We start from the raw sequence: 19,750 nt of genomic DNA, 5'->3' as shown, positions 1-19,750 counted from the left end.
TCACACCAATAACATGGGGGATGAGTATGAGCTATGATTTGATTGTATGAGGCTTTGCTCCAATATCTCGGCTACCATCTTGGATATAACTTGCTTTTACATATGTGGATACCGATATGGCCTCATGTTTGCCGATGCAACCCCTGGTACAATCTTTATGCGATGGTCCGCCGTTCACCTTGGTGGCAACTCTTGTGGCTTCTCAAATAGTCCAGAAAAGTTATCTAATAAATTAAACAATTCAATGGTAGTACCTGAACTCGTTTGAGGCTTATCTCCTATTGGTCATAATTGAAGAAGATAGGCCAAATCATACGCATAAGACGGCCCTACCATAGGCTGTATCGCAGGAATCGGCAAAGACCGAACGCTATCAAGCCGCACATCTTTGTTTCCTTGTTTAAATTTCATCCACATGCTCCGGAAATCAAATGTGACGAGTCCCAAACTCTATAACCACTAAGCACCAAAGACAATGCCCGCTCCCCGTAGTGCCAACGGATATAAGTCCACAATGATGTCGTGTCCTTGCACTCGTATACCAACTTGACGACACAAACTCTCCGCCCTAAGCTTCGTGACGTCTCCAATAGCAATGTCAAACCTCGTAGTCGGTTCGGCATCCAATCCCAATCTCCTCACTAGCCTCTCGTCTAGAAAGTTGTGTGTACTCTCCGTATCGATGAGGATGTGCACACAATGCTTTCTAACTAGTCTGTCTACTCATAACGTCCTCGGCGTGGAAATACCCGAGTATGCATGTATCGATAATTCAGCTTGGATATCTTCCTCTACGTCCTCCTCAATAGTCTCCTTATGGGTCTCCTCTGGACACTCTCCATCATAAACTATCTCATCATCCTCCTCAGGATCGGCCTTACGGTTAGGATCATCGTGTATTGAGTCCTCCCTTGTTAGTGTGCTATTCATAGGTCTCATTGTTGATGTCATCTTTTTTGTTTCAACCATTAATGGAGGTCTGAGGTTCGCCTGCTCTGATACCAAATTGATGGTATCTGGAACCAAAAGATCAGCTACAGAATAATTCCTTAAGATTTGAATTTATCGTAGGAAGTAGTCCGCGCAACTGTAGAAAAATATTTGTCAGATATTCTCTCGTAGTCAGAAAGTTACAACACTAATTGGGTTGGATTTATAACTTCTTGATCTACAACTTTTGTATTTACGTCCTTTACAGATTAAAACTGTAGAAGAGACAAAAACACGGAATAATGTGGGTGATGGTGGTGGTGTCGAGTGGAGTAGATGTTAAGGTTATGGATGGGTATGGAGATGAGGGTGGATTATGGAAGTGATTAAGAGAAGTAGACAAGGGGAACAAATTGGTCGAGATCCCAAAGAAGAGAGGTGACTCGACAAACGAGGAAGATTAGAAGCAAGGAGAAACCTTGCCAACGGTAAAGGTAAAAGGATGGTGAAGAGGGAGGAGGGAGGAGTTTAGAGAAAAGATAGGAGGTAAGAAGTCAAGAATCCAATAGCATAATGAAGTTGGCTGCCATCCACATATTTATAGAGGCTAGTCAACAAGTCCTAAAACAATATAAAACCCTAATTCTAGAGGATTCTTGTCGATCGCATTCGAACGCGCTCGATCACATTCGAACGTATTTAAAAAAGCCCCTTCTCAGGATTTGCGAATGCGACACAGGCATTCAAACTCGCCCGACCGCGTTCGAACGCACTATATGCGTTCTCTGTATTTGCGAACCTAATGTAGGCGTTCACAAGGGCGTTCGAACGCGACTCTACCTGCGTTCGAATGCGACTTACAGAAATTTTATTTTAATGAAAATAAACACCTAATGCAGTAAGAAAAGATCCTAACTAAGTGTATTAACTGACGAGGCAACATGGGAACTAGAGGATGAATTGATGGACTATTTTTCTCACTTTGCACCTTGAGGACAAGGTGAGTGAAGTGTGGTGGATTATTGCGGTTCTTAATTTAGGTGCATAGTGAATATGATTAAATTGATTCAATTTGTATCAATTTCTATTTATGTTTTAGAAAACTAAAATGGGTTTTGGCATATGTGTTCGAACACAAATGGATAGCGTTCGAATACCTAATTCGTGTTTGCATATACAGAAAATGCATTTTGGCTGTTCGAATACCTGATCTTATGTTCACACATACAAAGAACACATATTGGCCATTTGAACGCACGATAGGTAAGTTGAGTTATAGTAGGATTTGTTTAAGATTTTTGGATGTCTGGCTAGCCTCTAAATATGTGAAAATCTCTTTAAATTATTGATTATTGATTATTGAAATTAGTTTTCATCTAGGCTTGAGCCATCTTCTCCCTCCTCATTCCTCCCTCTCGATATCCAACTCGAGTTCTTGTCTACAATCGAAGTTAATTCTGTCGCTTCTTCCTCCTCCCTCTAGCGACCAACCATATCTAAAAACTCCTTTCTCCCACCTCATCTAATTCTAAGCACTAATTCATCCACTATACCCATAATCATCTCGCATAACATTAACCACCTAAATCACGTCCATTGCACTACTTTCTGACCTATGATCATTATTTCCTACATAACTCTTGATCTATTAACCCGATCAATAAGATTCTAGTTGTGTTGGATTTCTAACTTCTAGAGGAACATCTCAAAATCTCGTATCATTCCAACGATTAGATTGATCTAAATTACTTTCTCAAGTTCTGTGATAATTTTTTATCTAGATTATCAAATCGGATAGAAATTCATCTTCATCAAGGTCGACTGTAACAGAGAGGTTGTAAGTAAGTCTTGTTATCATTAATTAGTGAAATAAGATCAATCAACTTTGAGTGGGTTTATGGTTTTTTCCTCTCTATGCAAGGGAGGTTTTCCATGTTAAAGAAGATGTTTTGTTTTAACCATGTTTATTTTTTTTACTCATATTCGACTTTTCTTCTTCTACACTTAATTAGATTTTTGCACGTCGACTTGAGTTCAGCTTTGTTTTTTAGAGTAGGATTTGGTTTCCTAATTGATTTCGATTTTGAAGTTTGATTCTTATTCAATTTTTAGACATAGTAGGACTCGAATTTCTTAAACAAATTTGGATTCCGTTTTTTATTTTTGACTTTGACTTAGGTTTTGAATTTTTTATATCTCTAAATCTAGTCAAATTAAGAATCCTATCTCTCCCTAGCGAATCAGAAAAATTAAACTAAGAGGCTAATATGATCATTTATTTGAATATAAGAGAGAAAATGAGAGAAATTTTAAATTTTCTATTCCTTTTCTCTATACTTTTAAAGAGAGAGAAAAAAAAAGAAGATAGACCGCTAAAAGACTAGTTTTTCATCTCCGTTGCTTACTTTTTCCTATTCTCTCAGACTCTCCGTCTAAACAGATCGTGACACTTATATGGTGGATAGCCGGTGAGCATTTCTGTAGGTAGGAAAACCCGCTTTAATTTGTTTCTATAATAAGTGAACAGTCGAATGGTTTATTCTACTGATGCCACCTCACATAATCATAAAAGGCCACTAGCAATTCCAATGTCATGGTAGGCCCTCAATTCCCATGTGACTGACTACCTGTGAGTCTATCTATTGAGTGAAACATCACCTATAGACTATAGTTTGTTCAAGGCCCTACCAACTCGGGGATTTTGGGAATCTATGCTCGGTGGTTCAACTTTTCTTGGCTTTTAAAAAATGATTCACAAGGATTGCAGTGAATCAATTAGCTACGATTGACTTTATAGCCCAATCAATTCTAATCTACAAACATAACCAAATCACTCCATTTAACTGCCACACTACTCAATCACCTAACGCCTTTTCCATGCGCTTATTTTAATGCATTCAGCAGTCCAAGTATATCTATCCTACTGTGTTAACAAGATAGGATGACATGGGACAATCAATAGATGCTCTTCACAGTAGACTACTGCTCGTGATGGGTACACACTTTATCCCAATTATTTCTTAACTTAAAAAATATTACCTAGACTTTCTAAACATTTTCACATTGGCTCTCTCATTTATTTTTATTTTTCATGAAATATATGACCCCTTAAGTACCTAAAGCCTCGTAAATTTTTCTTCCATTAGTTATCTATTTGATTTTTTTATGTTAAAAATATCACGTGATTAATTTTAAATGATCTAGTAGAAAATATACGGAGATATAAGTGGTGTTAAATAGTTATTTGATATTTTTCATCTATATAGTCGGAGGGTGGAAACTATTAAATAGTGGGGAGGTGGTCAAAATGTCAAAGAAGAAAAGAAAAAGAAAAGAAGAGAGAATCTCTCTCTCTCTCTCTCTCTCTCTCTCTATATATATAAGGGCAATAGTTCAACGATCTGATATTTAATTATACTCCACAACTTAGTCTGAGTGCTTGTGATTGATATGTATAAGTAAATGCGCTGCTAATCTTTATCCGTGGCAAATCTTTGGTAGAGATCTTGCTTCTTTACTTTTCTAATCAAGGTTTATTAGAATGTTTATAGTACTCGGTGTATGAAATTAAGAATAGGATGAAATCTTTTAGGATACTGAATATATTCAGTATAGTTTTCAGAGAAGGGAATGATATATAGCTTCTTTCTTTTGCCAATGGGTGGTTTATATAAGACCAAGGCCAGTTGTGGAAAGTACCCCAACTAAGCTTCAAGGCAGAGGATCAAAAGGAGTGGGGACTCTAGCTATAAATAAGCATTTCTATGTGTGTTTGCAAACAACATTCTCTTCACTTGGCAAAGGAGAGGCCCCAAAATGGCATGCCTCACATTATGTTGGGACATTTACCTGTAGTGGCCCTGACCAATTACTTTTATCTTCACATACATGCACTGAAGGGAAGAATAATGAACAACTCTGCTACTCCGAAGACAATCTGTGAAATTACCTATTTCTGCACTGAACTTAATGCTAACTTTATCCATAACAATGTTCAAACAGATAATTTATTGTTCCACAAGACAGAGAACAATGTTAGGAAGTTAAAGAAATGATTATATATATTAAAAAGAAAAGATTAGATTCTTTCATAATATTCCATGAAGTAGCATTCCCAGACCTGCAAGCATTTGTTTAATAAAGGAGAAAAATAAAAATTATAGGCGATCTATTAGTCAAGGAAGAGTAGATGTGAATACACTTCATTAATCATCCATTAGATTCTTTCACTTCTTGTGATCTTCTTAAATTAATAAGAGTGTACAAAAAGAGTAGAAGAGTTATACTCGATAATCTTTACATACGAATGACTAAGTGGGGTGATGAATTTTAATCTAAAAGACAAGCAAAAATCGCAGCATGAAACATTAACAACTAAACAAAGAAAAAGAGATGGAAGCGTTTTGAATGCAGAGGCAGGCATGGGCCCTTTCTGAAGACTGCAACCCTTTTGAGCTTTCCTGTTCTTTTCACTCCCAGGTACTATTTACTCTCGTACCATGATGCTGTTGCTCCTGTTGGTATAGAACAAGCATCAATAACAAATTTGTAAAGATGAATAGAACCTATGAATGCGACTAGTTAAGGCCTGGCACTGTGCGACCTATCGTCACGACTTCTAGTCATTAAACAGCCTCTTCAGAGAGGAGGGAATACCGTACTTTGCCTCTTCCCATAACCTACATTATCTGAGAGCCTCGCTCACTACGACATCTTTTCTAATTAGAGATTATGATACTGCTTCCCAATATTCATTTCAATCGGTATAATTAAAATGAATGATATAATCAGTTTACAGATTTTCTTTCAAAAAAAAATCACTCTTACACAACCTAGCTAATGCGATGAATGATATAATCAGTTTATGAATTTTCTTTTAAAAAAAAAGATCCGCTTTTACATAACCTAGCTGATGCATTAACACAAGTACTAGCAAGTTATGATACTTATCATAGTATGATTAGTAAATTAATTACTGTTTATATATATATGGTGGTGAGACAAACAAGGTTGAGGAATGATCAATTCATGATGTGTTGTCTTGTGTAAACTATGCATCATATTTGTCTAGTACTTTTGCATATATCATGTACTCCAGTATCATATACCTAATTGGACAGATGGAGAATCTTTGCTGGTAGTCATGTTCAAATCCACTCTTCTTTAACCTAATGAAGAAGAAGGTTGACAAGGAAAATTATAGAAAAGAGTCGGAAAACAAGCATGAGAAAACTGTGATGCCAAAAAAAAATAAATGGTGATGCCAAATATAAGAATGTGTCTGCCCATAAAGTCGCTAAACAAGTTAGAGGGATTGGCGAAGGAATATAAGTAGACAAGGTACTTTTTTGTATTAAAAAAATGGCCAACAGATTGATCTGATTGGATAGACACAAAAGGAAAGATATTGGTATGTTTTTATTCTCTCAGATTCAGGAAAGAGAATCCACTGTGTGTGTGTAAAGAGAGAGAGAGGGGGGTGGGGGGGATAAGAGAGAGACAGATGAGGGAGAGGGAAAATGAACTCTTGTTGGGTTAATCTCCAACAAGTACTAGTCCTATTAGCACGCAAAAGGGTGTTGGGATAAAGTGAGAGAAAGGAGACGCAACAGGTGAGGTGATCAACTTCATTCTTCTGTTGCTCCTTAGCTTGCATCTGATCCCTTTATTTCTTCTCTTTCTTCTTGAGAAACGTTGCATCTTTCTTCTGTTCTATAGGAGATGGAAGCAAGCCAAGAGATGGAAGCAAGTGGTAGTTTGAAAGAGAGGAGGTTTAGGAGAATATGTGTCTTCTGTGGGAGTAGACCAGGAAACAAACCTTCATTCACAGATGCAGCACTTGAGCTGGGGAAGCAACTGGTGAGAAGCTAAAATTTGTTTATATTGAAACTTATCATTTGGTAAAGCTAAATTATAAGAGTAGATGTTAAGAAGAAGGTACTTGCATAGTTTCTTATAATTTACATTTGGCAATGATTTCACTATGCACACTCTCAGTTCTCATATTATTTCGGAACTCCTTGATTAGACCCTTCTATTCTCTTCTTCTCTTCTCTACTTTCAGGTTAAGAGGAAAATCGACCTGGTTTATGGAGGTGGAAGTGCAGGTCTAATGGGGTTGATATCTAAGACTGTATATAATGGTGGCCGCCATGTACTTGGGTGAGACCTTAATACAGCTTCAAAAATCTCTTTCCTTCTATCGATGAAAAAAGTTATGCTGATCATTTTGAATACTATTACAGAGTCATTCCTAGAGCTCTCCTTCCAGAAGAGGTGAACTTTGTTTTCCTTTTGTTTTCTTATCTCCTCGACTCTATTTAGTTCCAGTAGTTTCTCTCATTGATAACAAAGCTAGGCCCAAACCTTTTGTGAGCAGATATCAGGAGAAACCACAGGGGAGGTGAAAACAGTTGCAGATATGCATGAGAGGAAGTCAGAAATGGCTAAACATGCTGATGCCTTTATTGCCCTTCCAGGTGACTTCTTTTACCCCGCCCCACCTAAATAGAAGGCCAACTGGGTCTTTTCTCCCTTAACCATTCTACTCCTTTAGGTGGATATGGAACCATGGAGGAACTTTTGGAGATCATAGCATGGTCACAGCTTGGAATCCATGAAAAACCTGTGAGCAAGATTGTCTCACTCAGCTCTAAATTTTAACTTGTTGATATGGTGGATTGATGCTTGCTTCACATTGTTTAATTTCTAAAGTCATATATCCTTTTATAAAACTCCTGAGCAGGTGGGTCTACTGAATGTGGATGGGTACTACAATAGCTTGCTTGCATTGTTTGACAAAGGGGTGGAGGAAGGGTTCATAGAGGATGCAGCAAGGCACATTGTTGTTGCAGCAGAGAATGCAGAGGAACTATTGAATAAAATGGAGGTAACACTATCGGTTTAAGTAACAACGAAGAGAAAACAAGCCGCTGTTATAGCTTATTTTGATGTCTTCCTCTAATACATTGACTATTTCTTTCTTTTGCTTTTTTTTCCCCCACTCTTACTTCCTTTTTTACATAGTTGCAAATCGACTCCGTCTATTTCGTTCCATTTTTTAAAATTTCTTCTGTTCATTCAGAATGAATACTTGGTTTATATTTATAAGTAAAAATTAAGAAAGCTCATTTGCAAATATGTTAGAAAGGAAAGAAAAAGGAAAAGAAATGAAACGGTTTCTATGATAGGATTTAATTGTCGGTGGTGGTAAGCATAAGAATCATTTCTTTCTCGCTGCTTTCTGGCTGGTTTTCTGGATTATTTGGTTTGGAAGACAAAAACTAATCTTGTAAGGAAGAAATAATACATTGTTCTAATTGTTGGTTGCAGGACTATGCTCCACTTCATGACAAGGTTGCACCCAGACAAAGCTGGGAAGCAGACCAATTATGAGTCTGCCACAAGTAGGCATAGACTCATGTCTTGATATGAAGCTTGCCTTTTTTTTATATTATATTATATTATATTATATTATATATGTATATGTATATTATTAAGGTATCATTAATTGTTCTCTTCCATAATTTCATCTATTATAATATGTTTCTATCTTTCTCTTTCTCACACACGCATACAGACACGCATGAAGAGCCAAATCCCCGTATGCATATATTTGGGAGAAGCAAGCAAGATAGGTAGCAGCAGCAAGGGAAGGCAAGATGAATGGAAGTATAATCTGTCCCTTTTTGGGAGATGGGTTGCCTTCTTAGATTTGATGTGTGGATGATCAGAATGTTTTGTTATTGTCTCTTTGACCTTGTCGGACGTTACAGCTGTGTCTAAATTGAGCCAATTGAGAAAGTGACAAAAGTCTGCAGAATTGCATGCCATTGCTTCATTGTTTGGATTGCTAAACACCGGCCGACAATGGGATTTTTACGTGAAATTTTTAAGACGGTTTCTTTCTATTGGAGTTTGTTTTCCTTTAAATACTTTTCTTTAAAAAAAAAGATATCAAACAGAAATTAGAACATATTTAAAAAGATAAGATTTAGTGGAGATGATAAAGAGACGAAATACTTGATCAGATATTCAATCCTTTTATATACTTTAATGTTATTATTTAATTATTATGGTGAGTTATAATGTTTTATCCTATTATTTCAATATTGTGATAACTATGCATGATGATATATTTGAGTTCAGATAAATATTATCAAAAATATTTTTAATATCTCCTATTATTGTCAAATAAAAATTACATTTATTCTTGTAGATAAAAAATTAGAATGCATATCATATATCGAGAAACTATAAACATTTTAAGCAAATAGGTGTTATTTTATTGTTCATGATATAATAATAACAACAATAATATGAAGAAGAAGAAGAAGAATAATAATAATAATAATAATAATAATAATTGTTTGCTTGGAATAAAAGAATAGATTATGATAATTTCCCCCCCTCGTAAAACATTATGGCTCGGCCACTTGTTGCAAGGGCACAAACTTTTGTCTGGGGAATTCAAATAAGTTAAGTATAAATAAGGGAGATACAAGTAGTTTTAATCTCAAGTAGTTCAAAACAATTTACTGATAGAGGAATATGTTTAGCGAAAGTGCTTTTATCTCAGATAAATAATTTATAGAAAAACGTGGAATTTTTTTTATTCCCGGCCCTATTCATTCTTTTCTATCCTTTGTTTTTTAAAATTGGGGATATACCATCCCAACAGTTATACATTTAAACACAGTTTTAAGCATCAGATGGCATATCAAACACCTTTTTTTCCTAATTAACTTCAGTCTCCGATAAATAAATAAATTGTAATATATAAATTCGAATGCTTTTTTAAATTAATTTTAATTTTATTATTTACATGATTTAAATCTATCAATTTTAGATCTTGTCAATCGTTCTCTCTTCTATCTCCCTTCTTTCTCTCGTCTCTTTTCTAAAAAAATAAATAATTTTTTATTAGAAAATTGCTCCTCCTACGCTATAGCTTATAAAAAATATTCGTAAACACAAGTGAAATAAAAAATATTATTTAATATTATTTATTGGTATGTTTAATGAGTTTAAAATGGTTAACTTATAAATAATTTTATAAATTAATAGTAATATTTTAGTACTATTTACATTACACATACTTGATTTTTCTAAAAATTTAAATATAATTTACTTTTTCTAAAAATTTAAATATACTTTACTTTTTTTATGTCATATCAAAATAATAATTAGATCACTTTTGTTCGCTCTCTGTTGAATTTACTAATACTACAATAAATTGTAGAATTATTATAAACTTGCAATCTTTTAACCCTGCAAGAAAAGTATGGAATACAAACAACTCCTCTAAAATAATTTTAAAAATATTTTTTTGTAATAATTTACTTAAAACTATAAAAAATATTTAAAAATAAATTATTAAAAATATTAAAAAAATAATATAGCCTTACAAGTGGGCTAAAAATAAAAAAAATAGAAACAAAAAACAAGTACTATTATATTATTATTTAAAAATAATAATAACTTTATATTATTTTATAAAAATAATAATAATAATAGGTAGGCCTAAGTAGTAGTGGTTGTGGGCTTACATGCATAAGCCCAAAAATGATACAAATGTACAAATTAATAATTTAAGACTTTATTATTACTAAAATTAATGGACCAAAATCCCTCCTCCATCTTCACCATCCTTCCATCTCTACCATTGGTAAGGTTTTTTCTAACTTCTAATTTCCCTCGGTTATCGAGTCACCCCCTTCTTTGGGATCTCTAACACTTTGTTCCCTTCGTCTACATCTTTTCCCACATTCACCATCCACCTTCATCTCCATACCCATCCATAACTCTAACATCCACTCCACTCGTCACCACCACTATCACCCACGTTATTCAGTATTTTCGTCCCTGCTATAGTTCGAATCTACGAAGGACATAAATACAAAAGTTGTAGAACAGGAAGTTACGGATCTAACCCAATTAGTTTCGCAATTTTATGACTATCAGAGAATATCTGATGAATATTTTTCCACAGTTGCATGGGCTGATTCTTATAGTACATTCAGATCCTGAAGGAATCGTTGCGTAGCCTATCTTTGGTACAAGAACCCATCAAAGTGGTATCAGAGTTTATCAATTGGTATCAGAGCAGGCGAACTTTAGACCTTCATTAATGGTTGAAACAAGGAAGACGATATCAACAAAGAAACCTATGAAGAGCACACTGATAAGGGAAGACTCAATCCACGATGACCCTAATCGTGAGGTCGATTCCTTTGGAGCGACCACGACAGAACCGAGTCAACCAACATTTATAGGTGTGAATATGGATGAACTTAAGGGCATGTTCCAAACATTGTTGCATAGAGTTGATACAATGCAAAAGGATCACAATGAATTCAAGGAATACGTCGTAAACTGATTGGGTTCGTCATCTCTTCGACGACAATCGACGTTTCAAGAAGGACCAGCAGTGGGACCTCATCAAACCAATACCCCACAGGTCTAGGTGCGTCATATGAGTGTCAATGATCCTCTCTTATGATACGATCTTCCCTTAGGCCAAGGCTCGATCTATTTCGATTTTCAAATCTGGACAGTATCTGATACAGAAATTTAAAAATAGATCCCGAAAGATACCGCTGTCAGATTGATGTGAGATTTTGATATATTGTAGCCCTAGAAAAGAGCTTTCCAACAAATTAAGTTTCAGGTGAATTGGGCAGTGGTATCTCGAGATATTGTCTGATTAGTGGACGAACATCAGAGAGTCTATCTTAGGATCCATAGATAGAGGCATGAGATACTTGGTGTTGGTGAATGTTGGTGGACCAGCGTTAATGGGGTGGCACCGGTGAGTACATGGAGATGTAAAGGTTATGGGTGATGGAAGGGTTAGGGCAAAGTGATAGATAGATTGGAAGAAAGGGAAGGAGTGAAACACCCCTAAGGGACTAGGGTGATTGGCCGATCGAGGGAGGCTAGAAGCGGCAACACTGGGGAACGAGAGAATGGGAGAGAAGAAAATGAAGGAGACAAGGAAAAAACTCAATTCATTCAATTCTTCATTCTATGGTTGCCATCCACACCTTTAGAGGCTAATTAAACAATTCAAAAATAGCAATTATTAACCCTAAAACAGTAGATTTTCGCTGACCGCGTTCAAACATGCCTGATCGCATTCAAATGCATATCATTTGCACTCTCTGTATGTGCGAATGTGATGCAGACGTTCGTAGGTGCGTTCGAACGCACATTTCACACTCTCTGGATGAGCGAACCTGATATAGATGTTCACAAGTGCGTTCGAATGCGACATATAGAAAACTTATTTTTTTAAGAATTAAAGACTAAAATAAGAAAGAAATGCACCCTTAAAGTGTATCATGTTCGAGACGACATCGATGAAGTTCGAATCATATCATCTTACTTATGCCTACACATCATTCTCCACCTCCGTTACAAAACCCAACACTGGCAGTGGTGGAACCCAAGAGGCATGCAGCATCGGTGCGCTTCATCGATGAGGAGGATTGGCATTATGAGGATGAGGGTGATCCCTTTGGACATGGTGATGGACGTGCTTGAGGATTTAAAAAAGGTGATCAATATGCCCAAAGGTTTAGACCTGAACCAAGGATCTTTCACGAACCAAACAACGCTATTCGGGGATTCGGGGGAGAATCGCACGCTTGGACTTTCCAAAATTCCAAGGCGGTGATCCAACGGATTGGATATTTCAAGTTGAATAATATTTTGATTGTTAAGATACACCAGAAGATGCAAAAGTCTAGATGGCAAGTTTTTACCTCCAAGGAATGGCATTACATTGGTATAGATCGGTTATTCGTGGTGGTGGATTTACTGGATAGGCTGATTTTTGTAGGAGGATTACATGCAAATTTCGAACAGCGGTATATGAAGATTTTCCTGTTACATTAAGCAAGATGGTTCAGAGGACGACCGTATCGGAGTACCAAGCTGAGTTTTAGTGAGTTAGTAGTCATTGTGAGCCACCTTGGCCTGAATAGACATTAATGAGTACATTTATTTCGGGGATGCAAGACGAGATACAAGCGAATGTTCATGCTCCATATCCTATTACTCTTGAGGAGGCCTTTGAGAAGGCCATGAGAATGGAACAAATGCATAGGGCTCTAAAGATGGCAGTGAAAACCAATTGGGGCAACCAAGATAAGCGGTTTGCATCTAGAACGCCAGTTGAAAATTCTACGGTTTCAAAAGCAGCGGTTGTGAGCACTAGACCACGACCACCTTTGAGACATTCTTTCGATGTTAGAGGAGGCACAAGACCCCCATTCGAATTCTCACACCTTCCTAGGTGGAGGAGCGAAGAGCGAAGGGCCTTTGCTTTCGATGTGATGAGCATTTCACCCTCGGTCATCGGTGTTCTAAACCGATCGGGAGTGTGATGCTTATCGACGGTCTTGAGGAGGATGATGAGGTTATTGATGATGAAGAGTGTCCAGAGGAGGTCTATGAGGAGACCATTGAGGAGGGTGTGGAGGAAGATATCCAAGCTAAAATATCGATGCATGCATATTTGGGTACTTCCCCGCCGAGGACATTACGACTAGACGGACTCGTTAGAGAAGCATTGTGTACACATCCTCATCGATTCGGGGAGTACACACAGATGAGCAGTTAGTGAGGAGATTGGGTTTGGATGCCGAACTAACCAAAGGATTTGACGTTGCTATTGGAGACGGCACGAAGCTTAAGGCAGAGAGCTTGTGTCGCCGGGTCGGTGTACGGGTATAAGGACATGACATCATTATGGATTTGTATCTGTTGACGCTGCGAGGAGCGGACATTGTCCTTTGTGCTCAGTGGTTACAGAGTTTGGGACCCGTCACATTTGATTTCCGGAGCATATGGATAAAATTTAAGTAAGGAAATTAAGATGTGTGGCTTGATGGCGTTTGGTCTTCGCCGATTCTTGCGATGCAGCCTATGGTGGGTGTAACACCCCCGCCCGGCATAGGCACGTGCACGCCTATGCGTCCACACGGCACGTGCGATGCACGCGACAGGTCGGACGGGGCCGTCATATACAGATACTCTCCTATGCACATATAATCATGATATAATCAAATAAAACCTACTAACCTATCCATGATCATATAATCCATCACCAAATAAATCATACTATTAACCAAATAAACCTGTTAATATATGAATATCTAAGTCCATAATAATATATACTAGACCACTACATAATCTAGTAGGACTCACATAGGCCACAATAAACTATCAAGATATAACTAAAACAACTAATATAATAGTATACTATGATTTGACATGTATTATACAAATCATCGTCTAATACAAAAGAGTACAAATATCAAATACTGGTACAACTCAATTTCTATATAAACTATCATCTATACCGTCTCACATCTATAGTTCACCTCATCATCACTTTGGAATATCTTCTCAAGATATCTCAAGTCGCTATCATATACCACATATCTGAGAGGGTTAGAAAGAAATAAAGAGAGTAATGAGCAAAAAGCTTAGTGAATAGACCTTACCCTAAATTAGTGATGCCAAATAGAGAGAAAATCATGTAATGGATAATATGAATTAGAAAGAACATCATGTCATGAATAAGTATATGAATGTATCCTTAATAATATATAAATAAAAAGTAGATAACATATCATAACTAATAAAAGTATATAATTCTCGACAATGAGTAAACAAATCTCCATATCATACTATCATCATAACTCTCTCTCAAATATGACACATGATGCATACCGACCATGACCATACTATGATATCAGATGCAATCATATGTGATGTATATTGACCACTCGATAATTAGGTAATCAGATGATAATAAAATCATATGCATTTCTCAACATCTTAGTCATTAATATCATCTCTATATGTCATCATCATACTAGACCACTTTGCACAGTCAATATCCGGTACCCGATCTCAACATTATGTCCGAAAACTCAGAGCATACTCTGCCATCCGCAAAGAGTATCTAAAAGGTAACCATGCCTTGCCATACGCTAAGGGTATATTAAAATCCATCTAAATTGACTACCCCACTAGTTAATAGAAATTATATGAGGATAACTCGCCACACGTATGCCCTAGCAAATAGTAGGTGTTCGATTGTCTGTGCGCACAGACTCAACTGACCTTGGACATGGGCCACGAGATATCGCATACCAGCGACCATAATCATCACTCCAAGCACCCCTAACCCTAGCGCCTACTCGGGTACCCTCATGCTTTTTCTATCAACTTTCCTATCAATGAGATTTATACATTTCCTTCTATATGATAGATCACATGTATATATCCAGTACCATAACAAGTCATGCATATCAGGAATTTAGATGGTAAGAAAGTCAAGAGGAAAATAATGTAATACAATCTCGAATCATACATCTATCACATGCATACTCATGCTAGAGATCATCTCGGTGTAAAATCATAACAGTATAATTATCTCCAATCATCTCTATATATCACCAATATATTCATATCCCATATCAGCCTAATCGAATACATGATAAAACATGCTTGACTGAAATTATCTCTAGATAAAGTCATATAATCATGCTAGAGGCCAAAACATGCAAGTACATAATATATAATATATCCTAATTTAAGAAAGGCGTCTATAGGATAAGACTACTCACTCTCTGATCAGAAGATACGAACCACGCATCTCTCATGTTCGTCAGTCAAACATCAACTCACTGTTAGGGTCCACGGGGTCTCACATAAGGGGATTCGGGGTCTAAAAATATTTAAGTACCATGAAGTTAGTCATTTATCTGATTAGAATTAATTCAAGTAAAACATAACTATTTATTAGGTTTAGAATCATTTCTCTTTTATTTTTGATTACATAATAATAAAATGCTAGTTATAACATAAGGAGAAAGGTTTGTTTCTTTTTATTTATAATATTCTAAATATATAATTATAAAATAAAAGCTAAATAATTATAAATAAGATGTAAGTATAGATAAGATTTATTTTATAATAAATTTATAATTCTTAGTCTATTTTGATTAATCAGAAATTATATATAGTATTTACTTAATTACGCCAAATAATAAATAAATAAATAAATTAACAAGACTAAGTATCTGATTCTACACACAATAGTATACAATAAATTGTTAAAATTACTTAAAATTCATAAATCTAATATAAATAAATAAATAAATATAAGTATTACTTATATTTATGCATAATAGTTATAACCTCATTAATCATTAATTATTCTAATTAAAATTATTAATCATCATGTTGAAGAATATATATATTATTAGGAACATAATTAATGTCTAAATAATTTATCTACATTAATTAACGAAGTAATACCTAATTAAATAAATAAACAAACATAAAATAAAGTAGATAATAAAATAATGTCACCAGTGCTGGACTCGGTCCAACACTGCTTGCTACAGTGCTAGGCTAAGCCCATCACTGTGCAGAAGCAGAAGGAGCTAAGAGAGAAGAAGTGGTAGAAAAAGGAAGAAAGAAAAGAAAAAAGAGAAAGGAGAAAGAAAGAAGAAGAAGAAGAGGAGAGGAAGAAAGGAAGGGAGGGGATCGGGTCGACGGGGAGGGGCTCAGCCGTTGCTGGCCAGCCAGCGGCCGGCCTCTCGCTGGCGGCTCAATTCCGACGAACCCGAGAGAGAGAGAGAGAGAGAGAGAGAGAGAGAGAGAGAGAGAGAGAGAGAGAGAGAGAGAGGCTCACCGGCATTAGTGGAGGTGGCGACGGTAGCGGTAGACCGGCGGAGTGGCAGTGGTAGTAGATAGATAGAGAGAGAAAGAGAGAGAGAGAGAGAGAGAAAGAGAAAAGTGAGAGAGAGAGACCGAAAGAGAGAAAGAGAGAGAGAGAATTAAAAGGGAGAGAGGTTGTGGGGAGGGAGGCCGTGGCAGCGGCAGTGGGGCCCACCGTGCCAGTTGGCTCGACTAGGTTGGCCGGGCCGGCGCTTGGGGCGCGTAGCGCCCTCCCCATCTGCCACTGCATGGCATGAGGCTGTCGTGCCATGAAATGAAGTTTTTTTTGTTTTGTTTTAAGATTGGGTTGTTATAGTGGGGCTGCCTTGTGCGTATGATTTGGTCTATTTTATTCAGTTAGGACTAGCAAGAGATGAGCCTCAAATGAGTTTAGATACTACCATTGAATTGTCTAGTTTATTAGATAATTTTTTTGGACTGTTTGAGGAGCCACAAGAGTTGCCACTAAGGAGAACGGCGGACCATCGTATAGAGATTGTACCCGGGGCTACACTAGCGAACATGAGGCCATTTCGGTATCCACATGCATAAAAAGAAGTTATCTCAAAGATGGTAGCCAAGATGTTGGAGCAAGATCTAATTCAACTAAGTCATAGCTCATACTCATCCCTCATGCTATTGGTGCAAAAAAAGGACGGGACATGATATTTTTGTGTTGACTATCGGGCACTAAACGCTATTACCGTCAATGACCGGTATCCAATTTCGGTTATTGAGGTGTTGCTGGACGAGCTTGCAAATGTGATTATATTCAGCAAGCTTGACTTGAGGGCCAGGTATCATCAAATTAAAGTTCACCGAGCGGATGTGCACAAAACTGCATTTCGGACTCCAGACGGGCATTACGAGTTTCGGGTGATGATGCCTTTTGGTCTCACCAATGCTCCAGCTACCTTTCAAGGCCTCATGAATGATATATTTCGGCTTCTATTGCGAAGGTATGTCTTCGTATTTTTTGACGACATTTTAGTGTATAGCAGGACTGAATTGGAGCATTGGCGGCATTTGGAGGAGGTGCTGAATTTGTTGAAGCAAAACCAATTGAAGATCAAGAAGTCCAAGTGCTTATGGGGAGTACCACAAGTGGAGTATTGAGGCCACATCATTTCAGCGGATGGTGTAGCAACGGATCCTTAAAAGGTTGCATGCATGACCGCTTGGCCTATTCCTACTACTACCACCGAATTGAGAGGATTTTTGGGGCTGACTGGATATTATCGACGCTTCATCACCGAATATGGCAAGATCGCTGCTCCTCTCACTTCTTTGTTGAAGGACATTTTTAGATGGACGGATGAAGCCAGTTTAGCCCTTGAAAACCTGAAAACAGCAATGATGACGACACCCGTTTTAGCGCTATCGGACTTTACCAAAGAGTTCATTGTGGAACGTGATGCGTCGAGTGTTGGCATAGGAGCTGTACTAATACATGGAGGATGTCCTATAGCCTATCTTAGCAAGACTTTATCACACAAATCTCTGTAATTATCGACTTATGAGAGAGAGGTGTTGGCAATTCTGCATATAGTGACATGGTGGAGGCCCTATTTGATCGGCAGACAATTCATTATCTGAACTGATCAAAGGAGCCTTCCATACTTTTTGGGACAGCGCATACACACTCTGGCACAGTAGAGATGGGTCACAAAATTATCCGGGTATGATTATGAAATCCAATACAAGAAAGGAATGAAAAATAGAGTGGTGGATGCACTATTGCGCCAACCCGATATCGCCGAACTTGCAGCCTATTCTTCTCCTACCTTTCCCTTCCTTGACGAGCTGAGGTATGCATGTACATCTGACCCAGATATTTTGAGATTATTGCCGGAGGTGATGGATGATCCGGAGCGCCATCTAGAGTTGGAGAATCGAGACGGTTTGCTGCTGGACCGCAGATGGATACGGGTGCCCACAAATGAAGGATTGCAGTAGAAATTGTTGGATCACTTCCACCAAACTCCAGAGACTGGTAATGAGGGTGTCTTGAGGACTTATAGGAGGATATCTCAGAGTTGCACGTGGCCAAGATTGAGTCGTTTTATTCGTGCTTGCGAAGTCTGTCAAAGGGCTAAAGTAACCAGATTAAAACTGGCCGGATTATTACAGCCCTTACCTATACTAGAGCCATTGGAGGAGACAGAGATCATAGAGCCAGTTCGTGTACTTGCTAGGCGCTGGCGACGACATGGTGCCAAATTAGAGATGGAGATTCTAGTTGAGTGGGTTGGCAAGCCATCTGATGAGGCGACATGGGAGTTGGAGACTGACATTTTGGAGCGTTTCCCTAACTTTTCACCTTGAGGGCAAGGTGGGGGGAAGCGTGGTGGGCTGATACACTTAGTTAGAATCTTTTCTTATTGCATTAGTTGTTTATTTTCATTAAAATAAAATTTCTGTAAGTCGCGTTCGAACGCTCTTGCGAATGCTTGCATCAGGTTCGTAAATACAAAGAACGCATAATTTGCATTCGAACGTGGTCGGGCGAGTTCGTTCGCTTGCATCGCGTTCGCACATATAGAGATAGAGCTATGATCGCGTTCGAACACGATCGACGGGATTTCTCTAGAATTAGGGTTTTATATTGTTTCAGGACTTATTGGCTAGCCTCTATAAATATATGGATGGTATCCAACTTCATTATGCTATTGGATTATTGATTTCTTGCCTCCTATCTTCTTCCTAGACTCTCTCCCTCCTCCCTCTTCACCATCCTTCCACCTCTACTATTGGCAAGGTTTCTTCCAACTTCTAATCTCCCTCGACTGTCGAGTCACCCCTCTTCTTTGGGATCTCGACCACTTCGTTCTCTTCGTCTACATCATTTTCCATATCCACCATCCACCTTCATCTTCATACCTATCCATAACCCTAACATCCACTCCACCCGTCACCACCACCATCACCCACGTTATTCCTTATTTTTGTCCCTGCTATAGTTTGAATATGTGAAGGGCATAAATATAAAAGTTGTAGAACAGGAAGCTACGGATCTAACCCAATTAGTTTCATAATTTTCTGGCTACTGGAGAATATTTGAAGAATATTTTCAACGGTT

General features: G+C 37.6%; 1 protein-coding gene across 3 annotated transcripts; it reads left to right on the top strand.

Moving 5' to 3' along the window:
• Positions 1–6,415: 6,415 nt before the first annotated feature.
• On the top strand, positions 6,416–8,789 carry LOC140774418 (cytokinin riboside 5'-monophosphate phosphoribohydrolase LOG1-like). 3 transcript variants are annotated; one of them, XM_073117414.1, is made up of 9 exons: positions 6,416–6,542; positions 6,649–6,789; positions 6,995–7,092; positions 7,176–7,206; positions 7,310–7,409; positions 7,487–7,557; positions 7,676–7,819; positions 8,263–8,336; positions 8,510–8,789. In XM_073117414.1, the coding sequence occupies exons 2-8, from the start codon at positions 6,652–6,654 to the stop codon at positions 8,323–8,325; spliced, it is 645 nt and encodes a 214-aa protein (XP_072973515.1). In that variant the 5' UTR covers positions 6,416–6,542; positions 6,649–6,651; the 3' UTR covers positions 8,326–8,336; positions 8,510–8,789. The 3 variants fall into 3 exon arrangements, with proteins under 3 accessions (XP_072973515.1, XP_072973514.1, XP_072973516.1); XM_073117413.1 differs by having other exon boundaries at positions 8,263–8,789; XM_073117415.1 differs by having other exon boundaries at positions 6,445–6,547; positions 8,263–8,789.
• Positions 8,790–19,750: the final 10,961 nt, after the last annotated feature.

This window comes from Typha angustifolia, chromosome 13 (genome assembly GCF_048772165.1).
Source record: "Typha angustifolia cultivar Huaian chromosome 13, ASM4877216v1, whole genome shotgun sequence".
In the NCBI taxonomy this organism is placed as follows: domain Eukaryota; kingdom Viridiplantae; phylum Streptophyta; class Magnoliopsida; order Poales; family Typhaceae; genus Typha; species Typha angustifolia.
The sequence above is the reverse complement of the archived record's forward strand: the minus strand, read 5'-3'. Positions and strand labels throughout refer to the sequence as shown.

Bases quoted from the DNA above. Each gene is read 5' to 3' on its own strand.
- LOC140774418 (XM_073117414.1), top strand. From the start codon at position 6,652: ATGGAAGCAAGCCAAGAGATGGAAGCAAGTGGTAGTTTGAAAGAGAGG. The intron at 6,790-6,994 runs GTGAGAAGCTAA...CTCTACTTTCAG, and splicing joins TTGAGCTGGGGAAGCAACTG to GTTAAGAGGAAAATCGACCT. The intron at 7,410-7,486 runs GTGACTTCTTTT...CTACTCCTTTAG, and splicing joins TGCCTTTATTGCCCTTCCAG to GTGGATATGGAACCATGGAG.